This window comes from Triticum urartu, chromosome 1 (genome assembly GCF_003073215.2).
Source record: "Triticum urartu cultivar G1812 chromosome 1, Tu2.1, whole genome shotgun sequence".
Lineage (NCBI taxonomy): Eukaryota > Viridiplantae > Streptophyta > Magnoliopsida > Poales > Poaceae > Triticum > Triticum urartu.
In genome coordinates, this window is record NC_053022.1 from 334,323,123 (window position 1) to 334,349,072 (window position 25,950).

General features: G+C 43.0%; 2 protein-coding genes across 2 annotated transcripts; one reads left to right on the top strand and one right to left on the bottom strand.

Annotated features, from left to right (window-relative positions):
- Positions 1-18,653: 18,653 nt before the first annotated feature.
- On the top strand, positions 18,654-21,138 carry LOC125510569 (L-type lectin-domain containing receptor kinase SIT2-like). Its single transcript, XM_048675790.1, has one exon. The coding sequence runs from the start codon at positions 18,846-18,848 to the stop codon at positions 20,868-20,870; it is 2,025 nt and encodes a 674-aa protein (XP_048531747.1). The 5' UTR covers positions 18,654-18,845; the 3' UTR covers positions 20,871-21,138.
- Positions 21,091-24,915, bottom strand: LOC125510579 (mitogen-activated protein kinase 6). Its single transcript, XM_048675800.1, has 7 exons — positions 24,553-24,915; positions 24,169-24,298; positions 23,402-23,539; positions 22,803-23,135; positions 22,075-22,258; positions 21,820-22,000; positions 21,091-21,418 (listed from the first exon to the last, which is right to left on the bottom strand). Exons 1-6 carry the CDS (start codon positions 24,726-24,728, stop codon positions 21,828-21,830), a joined length of 1,134 nt encoding a protein of 377 aa, XP_048531757.1. The 5' UTR covers positions 24,729-24,915; the 3' UTR covers positions 21,091-21,418; positions 21,820-21,827.
- Positions 24,916-25,950: the final 1,035 nt, after the last annotated feature.

Here is a 25,950-nt window from a genome sequence, read left to right on the forward strand (position 1 = left end):
TGGCAAGAGCCTAAGCTTGGGGATGCCCATGGCACCCCCAAGATAATCTAAGGACACCTAAAAGCCAAAGCTTGGGGATGCCCCGGAAGGCATCCCCTCTTTCGTCTACTTCTATCAGTAACTTTACTTGGAGCTATATTTTTATTCACCACATGATATGTGTTTTGCTTGGAGCGTCTTGTATTATTTGAGTCTTTATTTGTTAGTTTACCACAATCATCCTTGTTGTACACACCTTTTGAGAGAGACACACATGATTCGGAAATTGTTAGAATACTCTATGTGCTTCACTTATATCTTTTGAGTTATATAGTTTTGCTCTAGTACTTCACTTATATCTTTTAGAGCACGGTGGTGGATTTGTTTTACAGAAACTATTGATCTCTCATGGTTCACTTAGATTATTTTTAGAGTCTTAAATAGCATGGTAATTTGCTTAAATAATCCTAATCTGCTAGGTATATAAGATTAATAATAAAATTCTCTTATGAGTGTGTCGAATGCTATGAGAAGTTTGATGCTTGATAATTGTTTTGAGATATGGAGATGGTGATATTAAAGTTGTGCTAGTTGAGTAGATGTGAATTTGAGAAATACTTGTGTTAAAGTTTGTGATTCCCGTAGCATGCACGTATGGTGAACCGTTATGTGATGAAGTCGGAGCATGATTTATTTATTTATTGTCTTCCTTATGAGTGGCGGTCGGGGACGTGCGATGGTCTTTTCCTACCAATCTACCCCCCTAGGAGCATGCGCATAATACTTTGCTTTGATAACTTGTAGGTTTTTGCAATAAGTATATGAGTTCTTTATGACTAATGTTGAGTCCATGGATCATACACACTTTCACCCTTCCACCATTGCTAGCCTCGCTAATACCGCGCACCTTTTGCCGGTATCATACGCCCACCATATACCTTCCTCAAAACAGCCACCATACCTACCTATTATGGCATTTCCATAGCCATTCCGAGATATATTGCCATGCAACTTTCCACCGTTCCGTTATTATGACACACTTCATCATTGTCATATTGCTTTGCATGATCATGTAGTTGACATCGTATTTGTGGCAAAGCCACCATTCATAATTCTTTCATACATGTCACTCTTGATTCATTGCATATCCCGGTACACCGCCGGAGGCATTCACATAGAGTCATATTTTGTTCTAAGTATCGAGTTGTAATTCTTGAGTTGTAAGAAAATAAAAGTGTGATGATCATCATTATTAGAGCATTGTCCCAGTGAGGAAAGGATGATGGAGACTATGATTCCCCCACAAGTCGGGATGAGACTCCAGACGAAAAAAAAGAGGCCATAAAAAAAGAGAAAAGGCCCAAATAAAAAAATGAGAGAAAAAGAGAGAAGGGACAATGCTACTACCCTTTTACCACACTTGTGCTTCAAAGTAGCACCATGATCTTCATGATACAGAGTCTCCTATGTTGTCACTTTCATATACTAGTGGGATTTTTTGATTATAGAACTTGGCTTGTATATTCCAATGATGGGCTTCCTCAAATTACCCTAGGTCTTCATGAGCAAGCGAGTTGGGTGCACACCCACTTAGTTTCTTTTTGAGCTTTCATATACTTATAGCTCTAGTGCATCCGTTGCATGGAAATACCTACTCGCTCACATTGATATCTATTAATGGACATCTCCATAGCCCGTTGATATGCCTAGTTGATGTGAGACTATCTTCTCCCTTTTTTGTCTTCTCCACAACCACCATTCTATTCCACCTATAGTGCTATGTCCATGGCTCACGCTCATGTATTGCGTGAAGATTGAAAAAGTTTGAGAATGTCAAAAGTATGAAAGAATTGCTTGGCTTGTCATCGGGGTTGTGCATGATTTAAATATTTTGTGTGGTGAAGATAGATCATAGCCAGACTATATGATTTTGTAGGGATAACTTTCTTTGACCATGTTATTTTGAGAAGACATAATTGCTTAGTTAGTATGCTTGAAGTATTATTATTTCTATGTCAATATTAAACTTTTGTCTTGAATCTTTCGGATCTAAATATTCATACCACAATTAAGAAGGATTACATTAAAATTATTCCAAGAAGCATTCCACATCAAAAATTCTGTTTTTATCATTTACCTACTCGAGGACGAGCAGGAATTAAGCTTGGGGATGCTTGATACGTCTCCAACGTATCTATAATTTTTGATTGCTCCATGCTATATTATCTACTGTTTTGGACATTATTGGGCTTTATTATCCACTTTTATATTATTTTTGGGACTAACCTATTAACCGGAGGCCCAGCCCAGAATTGCTGTTTTTTGCCTATTTTAGGGTTTCGAAGAAAAGGAATATCAAACAGACTCCAAACGGAATGAAACCTTCGGGGACGTGATTTTCTCACCAAACAAGACCCAGGAGACTTGGACCCTACGTCAAGAAACCAACATTGAGGCCACGAGGTAGGGGCGCGCCTACCCCCCCTCCCCCCGGCGCGCCCTCCACCCTCGTGGGCCCCCTGTTGCTCCACCGACGTACTTATTCCTCCTATATATACCTACGTACCCCCAAACGATCAGATATGGCGCCAAAACCCTAATTCCATCGCCGTAACTTTCTGTATCCACGAGATCCCATCTTAGGGCCTGTTCCGGAGCTCTGCCGGAGGGGGCATCGATCACGGAGGTCTTCTACATCAACACCATAGCCTCTCCGATGAAGTGTGAGTAGTTTATCTTAGACCTACGGGTCCATAGTTATTAGCTAGATGGCTTCTTCTCTCTTTTTGGATCTCAATACAAAGTCCCCCCCTCTCTTGTGGAGATCTATTCGATGTAATCTTCTTTTTGCGGTGTGTTTGTTGAGATGGATGAATTGTGGGTTTATGATCAAGCTTATCTATGAACAATATTTGAATCTCCTCTGAATTCTTTTATGTATGATTGGTTATCTTTGCAAGTCTCTTTGAATTATCAGTTTGGTTTGGCCTACTAGATTGATCTTTCTTGCAATGGGAGAAGTGCTTAGCTTTGGGTTCAATCTTGCGGTGTCCTTTCCCAGTGATAGTAGGGGCAGCAAGGCACGTATTGTATTGTTGCCATCGAGGATAACAAGACGGGGTTTTCATCATATTGCATGAGTTTATCCCTCTACATCATGTCATCTTGCTTAAGGCGTTACTCTGTTCTTATGAACTTAATACTCTAGATGCATGCTGGATAGCGGTCGATGTGTGGAGTAATAGTAGTAGATGCGGGCAGGAGTCGGTCTACTTTTCTCGGACGTGATGCCTCTATACATGATGATACCTAGATATTCTCATAACTATGCTCAATTCTGTCAATTGCTCAACAGTAATTCGTTCACCCACCGTAAAATACTTATGCTCTCGAGAGAAGCCACTAGTGAAACCTATGGCCCCTGGGTCTATCTTCATCATATTACTTCCAATACTTTGTTATTTTCATTGCCTTTTATTTTACTTTGCATCTTTATCATAAAAATACCAAAAATATTATCCTATCATATCTATCAGATCTCACTCTCGTAAGTGACCGTGTAGGGATTGACAACCCCTTAACGCGTTGGTTGCGAGGATTTATTTGTTTTGTGTAGGTGCGAGGGACTCGCGCGTAGCCTCCTACTGGATTGATACCTTGGTTCTCAAAAACTGAGGAAAATACTTACGCTACTTTGCTGCATCACCCTTTCCTCTTCAAGGGAAAACCAACGCAAGTGCTCAAGAGGTAGAAGTAAGCGGCATTCACATCCCGTCGACGAAGCTCTTTTCTATGGAATTGCTCTAGTGCTTCACTTATATCTTTTTGAGCATGGTGTGCTTTTTACTTCACTTAAATTAATTTGAGAGATAACTATTGTGCTCATGATCTTCACTTATATTTGTTTGAGCTTATAAAAAACACATGAAAAATAGTCCCAAAGTGATAGATATCCAAGAAGGATATAATAAAAACTTTCATGAAGATCATTGGACAAAATAAACTTGATTCCTTGTAATAGTTTTGAGATATGATGATGTGTTATGTGAGTCGTGTTGATGAGTAATTGTGCTTTAGTAAGAATATTTGTGTTAAGGTTTGTGATTCCCTATGCAAGCACGAAAGTCAATAGTTGTGCAATGAAATTACATCCTACTTGTGGTGCATTATTCGGTGTTAATTATGCTCAATGCTCTCTTATGAGATTATTCGTTTCTTAGTTGGTCGCTTCTCAATCTTTTGCTAGCCTTCACATTGCACTAAGTATGATCACTACTTGTGCATCCAAAATCCTTTAAACTAGTTTTGCCACATGAGTCCACCATACCTACCTACATGCGGTATTCTTTTGCCGTTCTAAGCAAATTTGTATGTGCCATCTCTAATTTTCAAAATAAATTTCTCTTTTGTGTGCTCGTACCGCTCGCGAGGCGGTGAGGGGTGGCCAATATTTTCTATGCTAGATGTGTTATTCTCACGATGAGTGTTTATTCACTTGTCATTGCACGAGAGTAAGGCAAAGGTATTAGGGATGCCCAGTCCTGAAATGAAAAATGAGTATACTTTATGTTGTCAAATAATAAATTCCTTGAAAAGTGTTGGTATGGAGGGCACCCGTGGATACGATTAGCCATGGAAAGTGAAGGTATGGTTGAAAAAAGAATACAATTTATTTTCTGTTTGGGAACCGCCTATGATATATCTAGCATGGAAAGTGTTGGGAGCTCTAAGTCGTTTTCGTTGGTGGGAAAAGTATGTCTCTCAAAATGTTTTTATCTCTCAATTTTCGCTTTATGCTCTCGCACCTCTACAAATCCCTACTTCCCTCTGCGAAGGGCCTTTATTTTACTTTATGCAATTTTTATTTTTAATTTCAGTCTCCATCTTCTCTTATAACGCACCAACTAGGGGGCACTATGATCGTACTTGAGCATTGGGTGTAGCTAATATGCGAATGTGTTTCATGAATGGATCAATGATTGAGCATGATGGGCTAGGGATAACTTATTTTAGCGTTGATATTTGAAAGACGTGGTTGCTTGTTGATATGCTTGAGTATTTAAGTCTCATGTCAAAACTAGACTATTGCTTTGAACCATATAAAAAGTCCAAATGTCCATGCTATAAAGAAAAGAATATGAGATGACATGTTAGGTAGCTTTCCACATCAAAAAAATCTGTTTTTATCATTTACCTACTCGAGGACGAGCAGGAATTAAACTTGGGGATGCTGATATGTCTCCAACGTATTTATAATTTTTTATTGTTCCATGCTGTTATATTATCATTCTTGGATGTTTTATAATCATTTTATAGTCATTTTATATCATTTTGGGACTAACCTATTGACATAGTGCCAAGTGCCAGTTCCTGTTTTTTGCATGTTTTTTACATCGCAGGAAGTCAATATCAAACGGAGTCCAAACACCGCGAAACTTTTTGTGGATTTTTTATGGACCAGAAGACCACCAATGGGCCAGAGCAGCACCTGGGGGGTGCCCCGAGGGGGGCACAACCCACCAGGGCGCGCCTGGGGCCCAGGAGCGCCCAAGTGGGTTGTGCCCACCTCGGTGGCCTCCCGCACCCCCTCTTTACCCTATAAATTCCCAAATATTCTAAATCCCTCGGGGTTAACCTAGATCAGAAGTTATGCCGCCGCAAGGCTCTATAGCCACCTAAAACCAATCTAGACCCCGTTCCGGCACCCTACCGGAGGGGGGAATCATCACCAGTGGCCATCTTCATCATCTCGGCGGCCACCATGATGAGGACGGAGTAGTCCACCCTCGGGGCTGAGGGTTTGTACTAGTAGCTATGTGTTTAACCTCTCTCTCTCTCTCGTGTTCTTGAGATTCCATGATCTTGATGTATCGCGGGCTTTGTTAATATGGTCGGATCATATGGTGTTTTCCCCTCTCTATCTTGTTGTGATGAATTGAGTTTTTCCCTTTGAGATTTCGTTGTTATTGGACTGAATACTTGTATGGATTTGAGAAGCACTTGTTATATGTCTTGCATATAAATACTCGTGGTGACAATGGGGTATCATATTGATTCACTTGATATGTGTTTTGGCACTCAACTCGCGGATTCCCACGGTGACATTGGGGTAATCTATGCATAGGCACGGTGACATTGGGGTAATCTATGCATAGGGGTTGATGCACGTTCTCGTCTTTTGTTTCTCCGGTAGAAATCTTGGGGTACTTTTTAAGGTTCTTTGTGTTGGATTGAGTATTATGAATCTGAAATTATTTGGTGTTATTTTAGTACGAACTATTGGATAGATCAATCGGAAAGAATAGCTTCGAGGTGGTTTCGTATGTTCTTCGCTAGATAGGAATTTTGGAGTGATTCTTCGTTGCCCGTTGAGGGGTGGTATATGATCCAATTATATTAGCATTGTTGAGAGATTGCACTAGCGAAAGTACAGACTCTAGGCCTCATTTTCAAGCATTGCAATTATCATTTTTGTGCTCGTTTACTATTTGCTACTTTGCTGTTTTTATTTATTCAGATTATAAAAATATATTTCTATCCTCCGTATTACACTTTTATCACCATCACTACTGGAATAAGCTTCTTTGCCGTCCGCCATGGCGGACGGCAAAGGCACAGATCACGGACGGCCAACATCTTTGCCATCTGCTAGTGGACGGCAAACTGTCTGGATGAATGCCTGCCAGCAAAGGCCTTCTTTGCCGTCCGCTTCTTAGACACGGACGGCAAAGGATTAATCCATCCGCCATCCGAGACCAGCAGACGGCAAAGACAGTTGACGGCAGTGCGGTGGCGTGAGAGCCATTAGGGGGTTAACAGTGCTCTTTGCCGTCTGCCAGCGGACGGCAAAGTGTCAAAGATCTTTGCCGTCCGCTGGCAGACGGCAAAGAGCCCAACTAGGCAGCACTGGGAAGCTGCCACGTGTCCAGATATGCCGTCCGCCAGCAGACGACAAAGAGATTCGAATCATTGTTGTCTGCTGGTGGACGGCATAGCTGGTCACTTTGCCGTCCGCCAGCAGACGGCAAAATGACCAAATAGGAAGCCAGTGTTCCTAGTTTGCACAGGTGACTGCCACGTGTCCTCTTCGTCGTCCGCTAGCGGATGGAAAAGAGGCTATATATCCCCTGTTTTTATTTATATCCAATAAATTAGACATGGTTTCAAACACAGATATACATGCATACATATCCAACAGCATGTCCAACAACATATTTCATCCAATCCAACAACATAGTTCAACAAAGTCCAACATATCCATATATACATAACCAGAAACAAGTTTCCAACAACATATCCATATAGACATACATATGCAAACAAGTTTTCATAAACAACAAGGAAGCACCACAAGAATAGTACACTCCATGAATCAAAGCTTCCTCATGTAAAGCAAATCTACAAACTGGGAAAGATGAAAGTTAGAAGAAAAAGAAGAAGAAGACTAGTTAGAAGAAGAAGAAGTTTATTTTTTCTTCTCTTTCTTTTTATCCTCTCCTCTTCTTTATCTTCTTCTTCTTCTAACTAAGGTAGGTAAAAATGTCATTTTATTGCTATGCTAGGTAAAAATGCTAAGTGTAGGTCATTTTAGAGCTAAGGTAGGTAAATAGGTCATTTTGGAGCTTAGTGAGGTTATTATGTCATTTTCGAGGAAAATAAGCTAAGTCTATATCATTTTGGAGCTAACAAAGATTATCATGCCATTTTTTATCTAAGTATGCTCAGTATGTCATAAATGAACTGAATAAGCTAAGTATAGCTCATTTTTGATCTAACTTAGGTAATTATGCCATTTAGGAGGAAAATAAGCTAAGTATCCATTTGTAAAGCAAAATACTAGAGAAAACTTATCCTAATCACAACAAATGTGATGAAGATCGCAACAAAGGTAACAACTGATCCAACGGCATAATGATACCAAGCCTCATTATCAATGGCATATTTTCTAATCTTCTTAAGCTTCAGGCGCATTGCATCCATCTTCAAGCGCATTGCATTCATTTTCATCTTGTGATCATCGATGACATCGGAAACATACAACTCCAATGTCATCTTCTCTTCTTCAATCGTTTTAGTTTTTTCTTTCAAATACTCATTTTGTTTTTCAACTAAATTTAACTTCTCGACAAGAGGGTCCGTTTCAAATTCCGGTTCACATACCTCCTAGATTAAAATATCTCTTTGTCAACTTGATGGCCATAATTGTCATAAATGTGAAATGCAACAAATAGTTATGAAAGAGAATTTACCACATCTGAATCATAAAGCGGGCGACGGCCGACCGGGATGGACATCAAGACCATGGCACTATGTATAAGAAACAATCATACAAAGTAAGAAAATTATAAATACCAACTATATAAATCATACAATCATACAAATAACTATATAAATCAAGTACAACGTAAAAATTTGAATACCTAATAATCACTATCGGTAATGACGTGCTCTTCATCATCATTAATAAAAGCATCATCATCATCACTATCGGTAATGACGTGCTCATCATCATCATCATTAATAATTGTATCCTTTTGGCATGCCATCTTTTGACTTTTTCTTTAAATAATTTGGCATTTTCGTAGGCTTGGGTTCTCCATTCATCAAGTGAGCTAACGTCAAATAACCTCTTCTCACCGGCAAGTTTGAAATCACAATTGAGCTCTTTAATAGCCCAATAAGCCTTATGTTCTAGTTCGAGAGCTAAGTGACATGCTTTTCCATAAACCATTTTATACGGAGACATACCATAGGATTTTTATATGCAGTTCTATAGGCCCATAATGCATCATCAAGTTTCTTGGACCAATTCTTTCTAGATCTATTAACATTCTTTTGCAAAATCATTTGAGTTCTTTGTTGCTCAATTCTACTTGACCACTAGACTGTGGGTGATAAGGAGATGCAATTCCATGATTAACATCATATTTAGCAAGCATTTTATGGAAAGCACCATGAATAAAATGTGAGCCACCATCAGTCATTAAATATCTAGGGACTCCAAACCTTGGAAAAATAACTTCTTTAAGCATTTTAATAGAAGTGTTATGATCAGCACTACTAGTTGGAATAGCTTCTACCCACTTAGCAACGTAATCAACAACAACTAAAATATGTGTATATCCATTAGAGGTAGGAAAAGGTCCCATATAATCAAAGCCCCAAACATCAAATGGTTCAATAACAAGTAAATAATTCATAGGCATTTCTTGACGTCTACTAATATTACCAATTCTTTGACATTCATCACAAGACAAGACAAACTTACGGGCATCCTTGAAGAGAGTAGGCCAATAAAAACCGGATTGCAATACCTTGTGTGCAGTTCTATCTCCTATTCATGCTCAGGTACACAACGTCTAATAACACCATCTACCCCTTCTTTATAAAGATATGGGTCATCCCAAAAGTAATGTCTCAAATCATAGAAGAACTTTTTCTTTTGCGGGTATGTTAAACTAGGTGGTATAAATTTAGCAACAATGTAATTAGCATAATCAGCATACCATGGAGCAGTATGAGAAGCATTTATGACATTTAATTGTTCATCAGGAAAGCTATCATCAATAGGTAGTGGGTCATCAAGAACATTTTCAAACCTAGACAAGTTGTCTGCAACGGGGTTCTCAGCTCCCTTTCTATCAATAATATGCAAATCAAATTCTTGTAGCAAGAGAACCCATCTAATAAGTCTAGGTTTAGCATCTTTCTTTTCCATAAGGTATTTAATAGCAGCATGATCCGTGTGAATAGTTACTTTAGAATCAACAATATAAGGTCTGAACTTATCACAAGCAAATACAACTGCTAAAAATTCTTTTTCAGTTGTAGCATAATTTCTCTGAGCATTGTCTAGAGTTTTACTAGCATATTGAATAACATTTAATTTCTTATCAACTCTTTGCCCTAGAACAGCACCTACAGCATAATCACTAGCATCACACATAATTTCAAAGGGTAAATTCCAATCAGGTGGCTGAACAATCAGTGCAGAGATCAATGCTTTCTTAAGTATTTCAAATGCTTCTACACAATCATCATCAAAAACAAATGGTATATCTTTTTGTAATAAATTAGTCAGAGGCTGAGAAATTTTTGAGAAGTCCTTAATGAACCTCCTATAAAAACTGGCATGACCAAGGAAACTTCTTATACCTTTGATGTCCTTGGGACATGGCATCATTTCAATAGCATCAACCTTGGCTTTATCAACTTCAATACCTCTTTCAGAAACTTTATGCCCCAAGACAATACCTTCATTAACCATAAAGTGGCACTTTTCCCAATTCAAGACAAGATTAGTTTCTTCACATCTCTGCAAAACTCGGTCAAGGTTGCTTAAGCAATCATCAAAAGAGGATCCATACACGGAAAAATCGTCCATGAAAACCTCACAAATCTTTTCACAAAAGTCAGAGAATATAGCCATCATGCATCTTTGAAAGGTAGCAGGTGCATTACATAAACCAAAAGGCATATGTCTATAAGCAAAAGTACCGAAAGGACAAGTAAAAGTAGTCGTTGATTGATCATTGGCTGACACAGGTATTTGAGAGAAACCAGAATAACCATCTAGAAAGCAAAAATGTGTGTGTTTGGATGATCTTTCTAGCATTTGATTGATAAAAGGTAAGGGGTAATGATATTTTTTAGTAGCTTTATTTAATTTGCGGAAATCAATTACCATCCTATAACCTGTAATAATTCTTTGCGGGATCAACTCATCTTTATCATTAGGAACGACAGTAATACCTCCCTTCTTAGGGACACAATGGACAGGACTTACCCACTGACTATCAGCAACGGGATAAATTATACCTGCCTCAAGAAGCTTTAGTATTTCCTTTCTTACCACTTCCTTCATCTTAGGATTCAGTCGTCGTTGATGATCACGAACTGGTTTGGCATCTTCCTCCAAATTTATTTTGTGTTGACATAGAGTGGGACTAATGCCCTTAAGATCATTAAGAGTATATCCAATAGCAGCATGGTGCTTCTTCAGAGTTTTCAATAATCTCTCTTCTTCATGCTCTAAAAGGTTAGCACTAATAATAACAAGATATATAGTTTTCTCATCAAGACAAGCATATTTAAGAGTATCAGGTAATGGTTTAAGCTCAAACACGGGATCACCCTTGGGTGGAGGAGGATCCCCTAGGATTTCAATAGGCAAATTGTGTTTCAGGATGGGTTCCTGTTTAAAGAATACTTCATCTATTTCCCTTCTTTCATTCATAAACATATCAATTTCATGGTCTAGCAAATATTGTTCTAAAGGATCACTGGGAGGTACGGCAATAGAAGCAAGGCCAATAATTTCATCTTTACTAGGCAATTCCTCTTCACGGTGTTGTCTACGAAATTTAGAGAAATTAAATTCATGAGACATATCACCTAAACCAATAGTAACAACATCCTTTTTGCAATCTATCATAGCATTAACAGTGTTCAAGAAGGGTCTACCAAATATAATGGGACAAAAGCTATCTTGTGGGGAACCAAGAACAAGAAAATCAGCAGGATATTTAGTTTTCCCACACAAGACTTCAACATCTCTAACAATTCCAATTGGTGAAATAGTATCTCTATTGGTAAGTTTAATTGTGACATCAATATCTTCTATCTCAGCAGGTGCAATATCATGCATAATTTCTTTGTATAAGTCATGAGGTATAGCACTAGCACTGGCACCCATATCACATAAGCCATGATAACAATGATCTCCTATTTTAACAGAAATAACAGGCATGCCTACCAAAGTTCTAGGTTTATCTTTAGCACAAGGTTTAGCAATTCTAGTAGTCTCATCACGAAAATGAATAACATGCCCATCAATATTTCAAACAAGAGATATTTAACAATAGCAATATTAGGTTCAACTTTAATTTGCTCAGGAGGTGTATAAGTTCTAATATTGCTTTTACGAACCACAGTTGAAGATTTAGCATGATCCTTTACCCTAACAGGGAAAGGTGGTTTCTCAACATAAGAAGTAGGAACAATAGGATCATTATAAGTGATAGTCTTTTCTTCAACTTTAATAGGTGCAGCTACTTTTACTTCTATGGGAGGATGATATTTAAACCACTTCTCCCTAGGGAGATCAACATGAGTAGCAAAAGATTCATAGAAAGAAGCTACTATCTCAGAGTCAAGTCCACATTTAGTGCTAAATTTACGGAAAACATCGGTATCCATAAAAGATTTAACACAATCAAATTTAGGTGTCATACCTGACTCCTTACCTTCGTCGAGGTCCCAATCTTCAGAGTTGCGTTTAATTCTTTCCAATAAATCCCATTTGAATTCAATAGTCTTCGTCATAAAAGAGCCAGCACAAGAAGTATCGAGCATGGTGCGATTGTTATCAGAAAGCCGAGCATATAAATTTGAATAATCATTTCTCTTGAGAGCTTGTGATTGGGGAATGAATATAACATTGATTTAAGCCTCCCCCAAGCTTGAGCGATGCTTTCTCCTTCGCGAGGTCAGAAATTATATATATAATTGCAATCACGATGAACAAGAGGCACAGGATAAAACTTTTGATGAAATTCCAATTTCAATCGTTTGTAGTTCCATGACCCCGTATCATCACATAGCCTATACCATGTCAATGCATCTCCCATCAAAGATAAAGGGAAGACCTTCTTCTTAATAATATCTCCGGGTACACCTGCAAGCTTAAATAATCCACAAACTTCATCAACATATATTAGGTGCTCATCAGGATGCATTGTTCCATCTCCTACAAAAGGATTAGCTAGCAGTTTTTCTATCATACCCGAAGGAATTTCAAAGCAGACATTTTTATTTTCAGTAGGTTTAGTAGGTTGAGGAGCAACTCTTTGCTCTACTGGTCGGGGTGAAGATACCCCAAACAAGCCCCTCAGAGGATTACTTTCCATAGTAACAAGTGACAGTAAATTTCAGCACACTATATAAATTTTTCCTTACCAAATTCCACCTACCAAAGGCGCTTCACTCCCCGGCAACGGCGCCAGAAAAGAGTCTTGATGACCCACAAGTATAGGGGATCTATCGTAGTCCTTTCGATAAGTAAGAGTGTCAAACCCGACAAGGAGGAGAAGGAAATGATAATCAGTTTTCAGCAAGGTATTCTCTGCAAGCACTGAAATAATAGGTAACAGATAGTTTTGTGATAGGATAATTTGTAATGAGTAACAAGTAACACAAGTAAATAAAGTGCAGCAAGGTGGCCCAATCCTTTTTGTAGTAAAGGACAAGCCTGGACAAACTCTTATATAGAGAAAAGCGCTCCTGAGGACACATGGGAATATCATCAAGCTAGTTTTCATCACGTTCATATGATTCGTGTTTGGTACTTTGATAATTTGGTATGTGGGTGGACCGGTGCTTGGGTACTGCCCTTACTTGGACAAGCATCCCACTTATGATTAACCTCTATTGCAAGCATCCGCAACTAAAACAAAAGTATTAAGGTAAACCTAACCATAGCATGAAACATATGGATCCAAATCAGCCCCTTACGAAGCAACGCATAAACTAGGGTTTAAGCTTCTGTCACTCTAGCAACCCATCATCTATTTATTACTTCCCAATGCCTTCCTCTAGGCCCAAATAATGGTGAAGTGTCATGTAGTCGACGTTCACATAACACCACTAGAGGAGAGACAACATACATCTCATCAAAATATCAAACGAATACCAAATTCACATGACTACTAATAGCAAGACTTATCCCATGTCCTCAGGAACAAACGTAACTAATCACAAAGCATATTCATGTTCATAATCAGAGGGGTATTAATATGAATATTGGATCTGAACATATGATCTTCCACCAAATAAACCAACTAGCATCAACTACAAGGAGTAATCAACACTACTAGCAACCCACAGGTACCAATCCCGGACTTGGAGAAAAGAATTGGATACAAGAGATGAAGTAGGGTTTTGAGAGGAGATGGTGCTGGTGAAGATGTTGATGGAGATTGCCCTCTCCTGATGAGAGGAGCGTTGGTGATGATGATGGCGATGATTTCCCCCTCCTGGGGGGAAGTTTCCCCGGCAGAACAGCTCCACCGGAGCCCTAGATTGGTTCCGCCAAGGTTCCGCCTCATGGCGGCGGAGTCTCGTCTAGAAAGATGGATTATGATTTTTTTTCCTCATCGAAAGACTCCATATAGCAGAAGACGGCCATCAGAGGGCCACCAGGGGGCCCACGAGGTAGGGGGCGCGCCCAGGGGGTAGGGCGCACCCCCACCCTCGTGGGCAGGGTGTGGCCCCCCTGGTGAACTTATTGCGCTCGGTATTTTTTATATATTCTAAAAATGACTTCCGTGAAGTTTCAGGACTTTTGGAGCTGTGCAGAATAGGTCTCTAATATTTGCTCCTTTTCCAGCCTAGAATCCCAGCTGCTGGCATTCTCCCTCTTTATGCAAACCTTGTAAAATAAGAGAGAATAGGCATAAGTATTGTGACATAATGTGTAATAACAGCCCATAATGCAATAAATATCGATATAAAAGCATGATGCAAAATGGACGTATCAGTACACATTCATATTCTTCTCCGGGTAGTTGGGCCCTGGTATTATCAACGTCAGGAAAATATTCTTTTGTTGCATAATCTGCCCGGGGGGAGATTGAGTGGAATGACAAACACGGGCCAACAGCTGTATGGGGTTGCCATCTGACCAAACACACTGAACCCATCTGTGCTGACGGCGACTCGAGGATGCCTTGGATCTGCCGTTTTTTCCTTATGTAATGCATCGAAGCGCTTCCACGCTTCACCATCCGATGTGTGCACCATCATCATATTCCCATATGCATCTAGTTCGGTTCTTTTGCTCGTTTTGTGCCATGTCATCTGTCTGGCCGTCTCTTCGACCATGAAAAGACGTTGAAGTCTTGGTACGATTGGCATATACCGAAGAACATTAACGGGTATTTTGGTCTGCGTCTTCTCACCCATACAGTTGTCTACCACAACATACCTGGAAGAATTGCAAATGGGACAATAGTTCAAGTCCTCATACTGAAGCCTAAATAAGACACATCCTTTCTCACAGGCATGTATCTTCTCATAGGGCATCTTAAGAGCACGGAGGATTTTGTCTGACTGGTACAGGTTTGGAGGTAGCACATGGCCTTTGGGTAGAAATCGGCCGAATACTGTCATCATCGCGTCGTAGCATTCTCTGCCCAAGTTGAATTGAGCCTTCAAAGCCATTATTTGTGAGATGGCATCCAGCTGACAAAGCTCAGTGTGCTCGTGGAGAGGACGTTTTGAGGACTCCAACATTTCAGTGAAGGCCTTTGCAGATTCCTCCATCTCCTCGTCCGAGTCCCGAGCATCATCAAAGTCTTGCACCATGTCTGCGGTCCCGGTACCATGCTCGTCAGTGCGACGACAAACCTCGGCTCTGGCACGTTGGGCAGACTCACCATGTAATGTCCAGACCATGTAACCAGGCGTAAAACCAAACTTCTGTAGGTCTTTACTCATTTCAAGCTCATCCCTCTTTTAATAGTTGTCGCAACGGACACAGGGGCACCAGCTAAATTCCTGGCCATTTGCAAATGCGGCTCTAACAAACCCCTTGGTTTTGTTAACCATTCCTCGGTCCAAACTTTCTGACTAGTGTAACCGGTGTACATCCATGCACGATCACTCACATTGACTTCCTACTGGACACACAAGAAATATATACATAATTAAGCAAACCATATACATCAGTTAATGGAGTTTGTTAGTTTTATTATGTCCATGAAACCTACACGCTAATAGGTAAAGATAGGTCCTAATCCCACCCGAGTATGTGTAGATTGGGTTCGTTTTCCCATGCTCTGCTCCGGATCCGACGCAAAATTTCGGCAGCACCTCCCCGTTGTTCTCTTGATACACGTCTCGGCAATAAGCAGAGAGAATGTGTACCCGGAGAACAACAGGGAGGCACTGACGAAATTCTGCATCGGATCCGGAGCTGAGCATATGGGAAAACGAACCCAATCTACACATACTCGGGCTGTCCATGGATAACGTTGGACAATTCAAAAGAATCACGATTATAAATATGCAAATGCATGCATATTTATAGATGTAACCCTTTCGAACGGGAGACGCATAGTGGTTACACATACTGATGATTGACACCTATAGCTAGCAAGTTTCATCGGCACGAAAACCGGAACAAAGCAAATGAAGGGGGAGGAGGAGATGTCATTTGTGCTCACCAACAAACGCAGGGGCGGAGCTCGTTGAACACTACACCCTCACAGCGACGAAATACCTGCATATTTAAATCGAAAGATGAGTAACATAGCAAGTATTCGACACCGACGGCCACATGTACCTCGCACTAATGATACTTGCTATTTACGGTACCATTGACACCGAGGAACCCTCTAACCCGCTCGTCCCCGGGCAAACTAAATAGCAACTACCATCGGTGCAAGGTACATGAGGCGGTCGGCGTTGAACACTAGATCCACATCCCACAAGTGAAGCCGGCGCCCGGCGTCCCGCAACAATAGTTCTGGTGACCGATGATGGTCGAACACCTTGGCAAATTTGTCTGGCAGCCTCTGCGATGAGGATTAAAGCCAAGTTTTTGAAATTTCAAACAACCAAACCGACTTGAGTTAGTTTGGGTGTTTCAAGTTTCAACACTTAGCTTTCAATCGTCATCTCTGGGGCTGCCAAACAAATTTGCAATGATGTTCGACCGCCATCGACGCCGAGAACTGTTGCCGCTGGACGCAGGACCCGTGTGTCACTTATGGGACGTGGATGTAGTATTCGACACCGACGGCCACATGTACCTCGCACTGACGATACTTGCTATTTAGGGTACCATCGACACCGAGGAACCCTCCTTTTCTTCTTCTTCTTCTTTCTCTTTTTTCCTTTTCTTCTTCTTCTTCTTCTTCTTCTTTCTCTTTTTTCCTTTTCTTCTTCTTCTTCTTCTTCTTCTCCTTTTTCCTCTTCTTAAACCTAGCACTAACCTAAACCTAAAGACTCAAAACTACACCTAAACCTAGCACTAACCTAAACCTAAAAACTCAAAACTACACCTAATTAAACCTAGCACTAACCTAAAACAAATCAAGAAAATAGAGAACAAAAAAACAGGAAAAAAACAGAAAAAATTACCTCTTGCTCCGGCGAGGTCGGCCGGTTGGGCGGGCAGGCGCAGGGGCCGCAGGGAGGAGGACGACAGCGGGGCGGGCGGCGCAGGGACCTCGGGGAGGGGTCCGGCACCGGGGTGGCCCGGCGCAGGCCACTCCGGCGACGGGGCGACGGGGCGGGGATGGCCGGCGGCGGCGACAGAGGAGAGAGGCGGACGCACGGGAGGGAGGGAGAGAGAGAGAGAGAAAGAGAGGGGGAGACGGCTCGGCCCGTTAAGTGGGCCTTCTTTGCCGTCCGTTAGCAGACGGCAACGAGGGCCACCGTTAGGGCTGGCTCACGTCTCCTCTTTGTCGTCCGCAAGCAGACGGCAACGGACTAACATTGCCGTCCGCCAGCAGACGGCAAAGTAATCACCTCTTTTGCCGTCCGCTAGCGGACGGCAAAGAATCTGACCTAGCCACGTCGTGCCCTGTGGGGCCCACCTGGCTCTTTGCCGTCTGCCTTATAGCTCTTTGCCGTCAGCTGGCCGACGGCAAAGAAGCAGCTGACGGCAAATAGCATTTTTGCCATCTGCCCTTTCTTTGCCGTCCGCTTTGTGGAAGCGGACGGCAAAGAGGCTCTTTGCCGTCAGCTGGCGGACGGCAAAGAAGCTGATTCCAGTAGTGTATCTCTTCGCCGAACTAGTGTACTTATACAATTTGCCATTGTATTAGGTGTGTTGGGGACACAAGAGATTTCTTGTATTTGGTTGCAGGGTTGTTTGAGAGAGACCATCTTCATCCTACGCCTCCCACGGATTGATAAACCTTAGCTCATCCACTTGAGGGAAAATTGCTACTGTCCTACAAAACTCTGCGCTTGGAGGTCCAGACGAGTCTACAAGAATAAAGTTGCGTAGTAGACATCAGTCACCAAGTCAAGAAGCACGACAACGCCTTCGCTGTGACCGCATAGAGAGCTCCCGTTGCCCGTTCCATGTTGGTCGTTGGTTGAAGACTATATATTATATGCCGGGTTTCGGTTTAAACTTATGGTACTATGTTAAATTTGTAGTGCGTGGTTAGGACTTGTATGTGTGCCTAAGTTTGTTGTCTTGCTCTAGTTTATTCTTAGCTATCCATGTGTGTCTGTGATAACCTCACCACATGAAGGAGTAGGTTACCACATAGTTCTTCTGGATGTAACCAAACAACTGCTTGTGTTTTCCCTAAGACAAGTCTGCAACCAAACAACACGTCTTCCGTTTCGGCACATGCACGCTAGAGGTGGTGCGGACAATTAGTCAACATATAGATATTGGTTTTTTGCCTGTATTTGCTCAACCAGACTCAACCGAGACAAGTATGCAAAGGGGCAAAAAAAAATGCAGGTTACCAAACACATTCCTGGTGTTTGCTCGTATTTGCAAGTTTTGGGTTTTTTCTCGTCAAAAAGAATGACAAAGACAACTGGAGTCAATGCCCCGTCAAGCGGGGAACGACGAATGGGTCTCGCTCCAACAGTCTAGTCCGTCTTATCCACAGTTGTGGAGTATTAACTGTAGAGCTACACCTGTAGTGCAGTACTACTAGTACTACCATTCATTGGTTACAGAAGCTCCATTCATTGGTCATTCATCTCGCCCATCTGAGATTCTCTTCACTCCATGGATGCTTGATAGTTGATACCTGTCCATAGGCAACTTTGCGCAACAACAACAACTGTGCTCTGTCCAGAACTACGTGCATACACAGCACATTGTTTCGACCATGTCTCTGGAGTCGTCCATCGCTCTCCTTCGCCACCTCACCGTGCTCACCCTCGTTGCTCTCGTCCCTTCTTCGGCCGCACTTAGCTTCATCTACAACGGCTTCCAGCACGCCGCCGACCTGAGCCTAGACGGCTCGGCGTCCATCTTGCGCGGCGGCGCGCTTCAGCTCACCAACGACAGCAACAACCTCATGGGCCACGCCTTCTTCGCGGCGCCAGTGCCAATGCTCGTGAACAAGGCGGTCATCTCCTTCAGCACGGCCTTCGTCTTCGACATCGTTACTGTCGGCAGAAGCGGCGGCCATGGACTCGCTTTCGTGGTCGCGGCTTCCAAGGTGCTCCCCGGGGCAAGTGACGAGCAGTACCTTGGCCTCCTCGGCAAAGGAAATCTGGGCAACTCCTCGAACCACGTTTTCGCCGTCGAGTTGGACACGGTGCAGGCGAACGGGCTCCTGAACGAGACGAACGCCAACCACGTCGGCGTCGACTTGAACAGCCTCGTGTCCAACGTGTCGGAGCCGGCCGCCTACTTCACCGATGACGACGGCAGGAGCGTCTCCGTGCCGCTCGAGAGCGCGCAGCCGATCCAGGCGTGGGTGGACTACGACGGCAGCGCCAAGGTCCTCAACGTGACCATCGCTCCCGCGTCCTTGCAAACGCGGCCTCGCCGGCCGCTTATATCGCAGGTCATTGACCTCTCGCCGATCTTTAAGGAAGACATGTACGTCGGTTTCTCGGCGGCGACAGGGAAGTTGGCGAGCTCGCATTACGTTCTTGCCTGGAGCTTCCGTACCGACGGAGTCGCGCAAGCCATCGATCTCTCCCGGCTGCCGAAAGTCCCAAAGGCGCCGGCTCCTCCACCTTCCACGTCCACCATCATCAAGATCGTCGCTCTGTCTTGCGCCGCCACGCTGGTCATGGTCGTCGCCGCCATCGGTGCCGCGTTTTGGCTGCGGAGAAGGGCGGCGCTGGCCGAGACGCTTGAGGAGTGGGAGCTGGATCACCCGCACAGGTTGCCATACAAGGAGCTGTACAATGCGACAAAGGGGTTCAAGAACAGTGAGCTCCTGGGCGCCGGTGGCTTCGGCCAGGTGTACAGAGGCGTGCTCCGGCGCTCTGGCGACACGGTGGCCATCAAGAGGATCTCAAGCAACGGGTCGCAGGGGATGCGCGAGTTCGTCGCCGAGGTCGCGAGCCTCGGGCGCATGCGGCACCGGAACCTGGTCGAGCTGCGCGGGTGGTGCAAGCGCGGGCAAGACCTGCTTCTGGTCTACGACTTCATGCCCAACGGCAGCCTCGACGCGCACCTGTTCGGCAGTGCCGGCGTCGGCGTGTCCCCATCGCCGGCGTTGCTCACGTGGGAGCAGCGTTTGAGGATCCTCAGGGGCGTCGCGTCCGGGCTGGTGTACCTGCACGAGGGGTGGGAGCAGGTGGTGGTGCACCGCGACGTCAAGGCCAGCAACGTGCTGCTGGGCGCGGACATGAGCGCGCGGCTCGGCGACTTCGGCCTCGCGCGCCTCTACGAGCACGGCGCGGAACCTGCCACGACTCGCGTCGTCGGGACGCTGGGCTACATGGCGCCGGAGCTCACCGTGACTGGCAAGGCCACCACGGCCAGCGACGTGTTCGGCTTCGGCGGCCTGCTTCTCGAGGTGGCGAGCGGGCGGCGGCCCATCGACCCCATCACCGGCGTGAACCTGGTGCGCTGGGTCCGAGACCACGGCGTCAAGGGCGACCTGGTGCGAGCCGTGGACGAGAGGCTCGACGGGTGGTATGACAAGGAGGAGGCGAGGCTGGTGCTGTGGCTGGGTCTCGCTTGCAGCCAGTGGCGGCCGGAGGCGCGGCCTAGCATGAGGCAGGTTTGCCAGTACCTCAACGGCGAGGAGGAAATGCAGGAGGATGCCGTGCTCGTCTTCTCAGACGTCGACTCCATCGACTTCGGCTCCTTGACGTCGCTGACATGGTCGTCATCATGTCAGTCGTGTGCAACAATGTCGGCGGGCTCACTGCGCCGTGGACGGTGAATGGCTTGAGCTTGAAGAGCTTTTGCCAAATTCCCGTGAAGCTAAAACTTTCTACTCCTCGACCATGCGTTCATGCTGTCTTCTAAGCTTAAGGATATACTAATAACCAAGTACTAGTGCGCAGAATAGCATGTAGGACCTTTTACTGTGGGATACACCTACCAGTGATTGGAATTTCAGAGCAAATTGTATCAGCAACTTCAATACGACTGGCACAAGATGCAAAATTACATGCTTGAGATAATAAAAGGCAATATGTTAACTCAGATATACATGGGATGTTTAAATAAGTGTAGACAAATTACAAGCCTTAGATACACAAGAAGAGTTTATTCAATCAACCGGTATAACACAAGCCCAGGCGCAAGCCATCTCATACAAATGTCGTTTCTTCAGAAAGGCCCCAAAAGGAATAGTTACAGCAACAAATAATCCATGCCCATTCGCCCAATAAGCGAGCATAAAATAAATAAATGCACAAGACATGGAAATATCGGCTTCACTAGAGCTAGAGGTAGATCTTCAATGCCCTCAGCTGGTAATTTGGTCTGTGCTCCCAAGGAAAACAAAATGAATTAGCTTGAATCCCTGGAAACAATCTTGAACCAAATGAAATGAAATTCAAAATGAACTGAGACAACGGAGAATCGGCACAGACAAGAAACATGGAAAAACAAGACTTGACTTACAAATAGAATTTTTAAGCAGGGTATGTTCTCAAACTAAAGTCTTACTGATCCAGATAGATATTTGGTTTCCAAACGGGGCACAATTTTCAAGAACTAAATTACTCAACCTAAGAAATATTGCAGATAAATATCAATAACAAGCCTGTATGAACCTCCTCACGATTCCAGGATCTAGATTAGTCGTCTGATCACATTGTGTTCTTCTAGATAATTGGTTTTAAGAAACGAAATATTTTCAACCAGACGTATACGATACAAACCTTGGCTCTTAGTAGGGAGGATCAGGGTTAAATGCTAAAGTTTCCCTCCAGATGAGCTCTTTCATATGTTCTTCTGTAAAAGATGGTTGCTCAAAATCAAAGCTGAAAGGTGCTGGGCAAGTGGGTTCTTCGTTGATGTCATGAAGAGAAGCCAAGTATGGGTGATGCAGAGCCTCATCAACTGCATGAAAAATGATTTTGAGCCATAGTAAAGCAAACAAAACTAACATAAGTAGTTAGTTCAAGCCCATGTACCAGTGATGCGTCTGCTTGGGTCAAACACCAGCATTCTCTCTAACAGATCAACTGCACCATCAGACATGTTGCGGAAGCGCAGGCGGAAGTCCTGCCTTGGGTACTGTGGTAATTGCTTCATGTATCTTCGTGCATTATCACTCCGAAGAAATCCTAGGCTCGAATCATCTGGTGATCCTATCAACTTTTGAAGCAGAAAGCCGGAAAGGACTGATTAATATTTGACACAACAGGTTCAAGAGACATCATTAAAAAAAGAAGCAAAAATGCATTCCGTGGTACTAAGAATGGTCGAGTTGAAGCTAAGAATTTATTGCACAGAAACCAACCAGTATATATAGTAAAATGTATACTTTGAAGAGAAGAGACATCCACAGAAACTTGCACGAAGTTAATAATCCAAATATGGATTCCAGATCTGATGACACAGTAAAATGTTGCAGCACCAACATGCTACCAGATGCAAAATACATTTACTAATTCAGTGTTGGCGTAAAAGTAAACAACTTCTATTCAAACACAAGATGTGAAACAGGTCTAACAATACAGTCAGATGTGCCAAGAAAGATCCAGTTATCCTATTGTTCCAAATATAACAATTGTCAAATTCTATTAAAGAAGCTCAGAAACAGACTCATCTTGATTGATTGACAGCTTCCAAATAGACAACAACATGACTTGTCAATGTGGATACCAAAAAAGGCAAGCTATGAGTTGAACAAACCTACCTCAGTGATCAATTTTAACTGTTGGATGTAATCTCTTCCAGGAAACAGGGGTTGACGAGTAATAATTTCACCAAGTATGCACCCAACTGACCAGACATCAATTGCAGCAGTATATTGTGAACAGTTCAACAGCAACTCTGGTGCTCGGTACCAACGAGTGACCACATACTCTGTCATGAGATCAGTTTCTGAAGTGGTCCTTGCAAGCCCAAAGTCTGCAATCTTGAGATCGCAATTTGCGTTTAGGAACAAATTGCTTGGCTTCAGATCACGGTGCAAGACATTTGCTGAGTGCACATATTTTAGCCCTCGAAGCAACTGATACAAGAAGTACTGCAATGCAAAACATGTAACTTATGATTGCTGGAAAATAGAGCTCATAAACCTAAACTAAGAACTAAAGAAGGTACGGAACACAACATGTAACTTATGATTTCTGGAGGACAAAGCTGATAAACCTAAGCTAAGAACTAAAGAAGGTGAAGAACACAATTGTGAGTACATGTCAATCGATATCTACATTAGTCACCAGAAGATTTGTTTCAACTGCAATTGCAGCAAATACATAAGAATCTTGGCAGAAGCAGGAGGCAACAAACCTGGCAATGGTCATCAGTCAATGATTGATTTGAGCGAATGATCTGGTGGAGATCTGTGTCCATCAACTCAGTAACAATGTACACATCCTTAAAATCATCTCTTATTGGGGGGCGTATTAAATCCTTTATGGCAAGAATCTGTGATCCAATTTTGAAACCATGATAAGAATAAACCCATCATAGGAATGACTGACAGTGTGAGTATGAGTGGACAACAAAGCCCATTAACAGTAAAATTGTAATGACAAAAAACAGAAGCCACTCAGGCACACCGCTTCTAGAAACTTGGACAAAGGAAAAAAAAACACTAGTAGAAGCAAACTTCAGAGAAAATTGTCAGCGCACACTCGACCCTATGACTGTGATGCCAGCTGATCCCTATGCTTCTAGATGCTTCTTTAGTAAGAAGCTTAAGTATTACCACAGAACTTCATCATGTACATAATCAAGCAATAAGGGTCAGTTCCTGGGTAGGGCCATACTCTGCGATTTACATTCAACATATTACACCTAAAGTAGTTCTTTCCTTATGCATAGTAATTCTCTATAACCAGAAGTACATGACCACTTGCCTCTGCCAAAATTTGGTATTCAAAAAGAAACTAATAAGAGCAGCGTTCACAGTTGAACATGTGTTGCTCAAGCACAGTGGTAAGCTATCTTATGTATAGAAATGTAAAGCACACAGCAAACACTTATAGCGGTACGGCAAGTACATCGAGCAATCACTATACATGTCCAAACAAATTAAAACAGACAAGTCTTACATTCTCATGGTCCATGTGGCGAAGAAGCTTTATTTCTCTCAGCGTCCGCTTGGCGTCGATGTGGTTGTCAAACGCATTTCCAATCTTCTTGATCGCAACCTCCTCTCCTGTATCCGAACTAACCGCCGCGCTACAAATAGGGAACAAGAGTAGGCAAATATAAGCACTCCTACTGCAACCCTTAGGGTGGGGCGTCGCCGTGACTCACTTCCTCATCATAACTTTATGCCTAAAAACGTCATACCCGCATGTGTGCCAAATCTGGGCAGACACCGCCGCACGGCGCGGAATATTCTACACATGGCATAGATAGATAGCAGCTCGGATTCGCTATTAACTGCAGCGGCACGCATAAAATCCGCGATTCGGGAGGGGAGAACGCACCAGACAATGCCGTAGGCGCCTCGGCCGATGGGGCGGATGGGCGGGGCGTACTTGGAGGCGACCTCGAAGAGGTTGCCGTAGACGTTGTAGAGCACGTAGCGGCCGCCGTGCGTCGCCATCCCCTGGATCTGCGCGGCCCCGCCCGCGGCGCCGCCGCCGCCGCCGGAGGTATCCATGGCCTCTTCGTCGCCGCTCGCGAGGGGGAGGAGCCGAGGAGGGGGAGAGCAGGGTTGGGTTCTAGGGTTGGTGCTTCGCAGCGACTAGTCGTTCATGGGCTTGGGGGACTCTGGTGGAGAAGCTTCCCCCTCTTTTTGACTTGGGCGGCGACTGGGGAATGCGGATGGGAGCGAGCGGACGCGAGGACGGAGACCGCGCGCGTGGGGCGACGTTAAGGGGAAAACACAAGGAAAAAAAAAGGTAGATAGGGGTAAATGTCCAATTTGCTTAATTTATTGCTTTGTACTCCATTTAAAAAAATGGTGAGGGTTCATACACACCTTTTTTTGGCGAGATCATACACACCTTATATTGCTCTAACGACTTTACTGATCTACTCCTCCATTCTTTATTGTAAGAAACTGCAAAGACGTCTTACATTAAGAGACAAAGATTGTATCTAATTGTACAGTCTTTACAAATAATTACAGATGATACACCGTGAGTTGTGAAGATTAGTTGCAATTATTTAAATGATTGCTTGTATGAACCATTAATGTTTATATTCGCAAAAAATAATGAAACATTAATGTTTGGATTAATAACAATATAAAAGAATTTATCTGAAATGCATGTAATTTATTGCATTTTAGTACGATATATTTGTAGAATATTTATTAATATAAGTAGCATGGATTGCGCAAACAATGTGTTTTTTCCATGCACGGTGGCATGGTGAATTACATGGTTGCATGTTACTCCCTCTGTTTTTAAATATAAGCCCTTTTAGAGATATCAGTATGAACTATATATGGCGCCAAATGAGTGAATCTAACTCTAAAATGTGTCTATATTCATCCGTATGTAGTTCATATTTAAATCTTTAAAATGTCTGATATTTAGGACCGGAGGGTGTACAAGAATTGAATGTAATGGGTCTTCTTTCATGCATGATAACATGATGGGCTAACATAGTTGCATGTTACAAGGATTAAAATCTTGTTACATCATTCCATCTAAACGCGCCCGGTGGCCACCTTCTTTCCACTCGTGCAATCACACCACAATACTTCATAACGGTGTTTAAAATGGTGTATCACTGATACACATGTATATTACCGTAAACATATTCACACGTGGCATACAAAAAAGACAAATACATATTTCTAAAATGGACTAATTTATTCTGTTGTTTGAGCTGAATTTTTTTTGTACAATCTACAAATTACAATATTTTCAAAC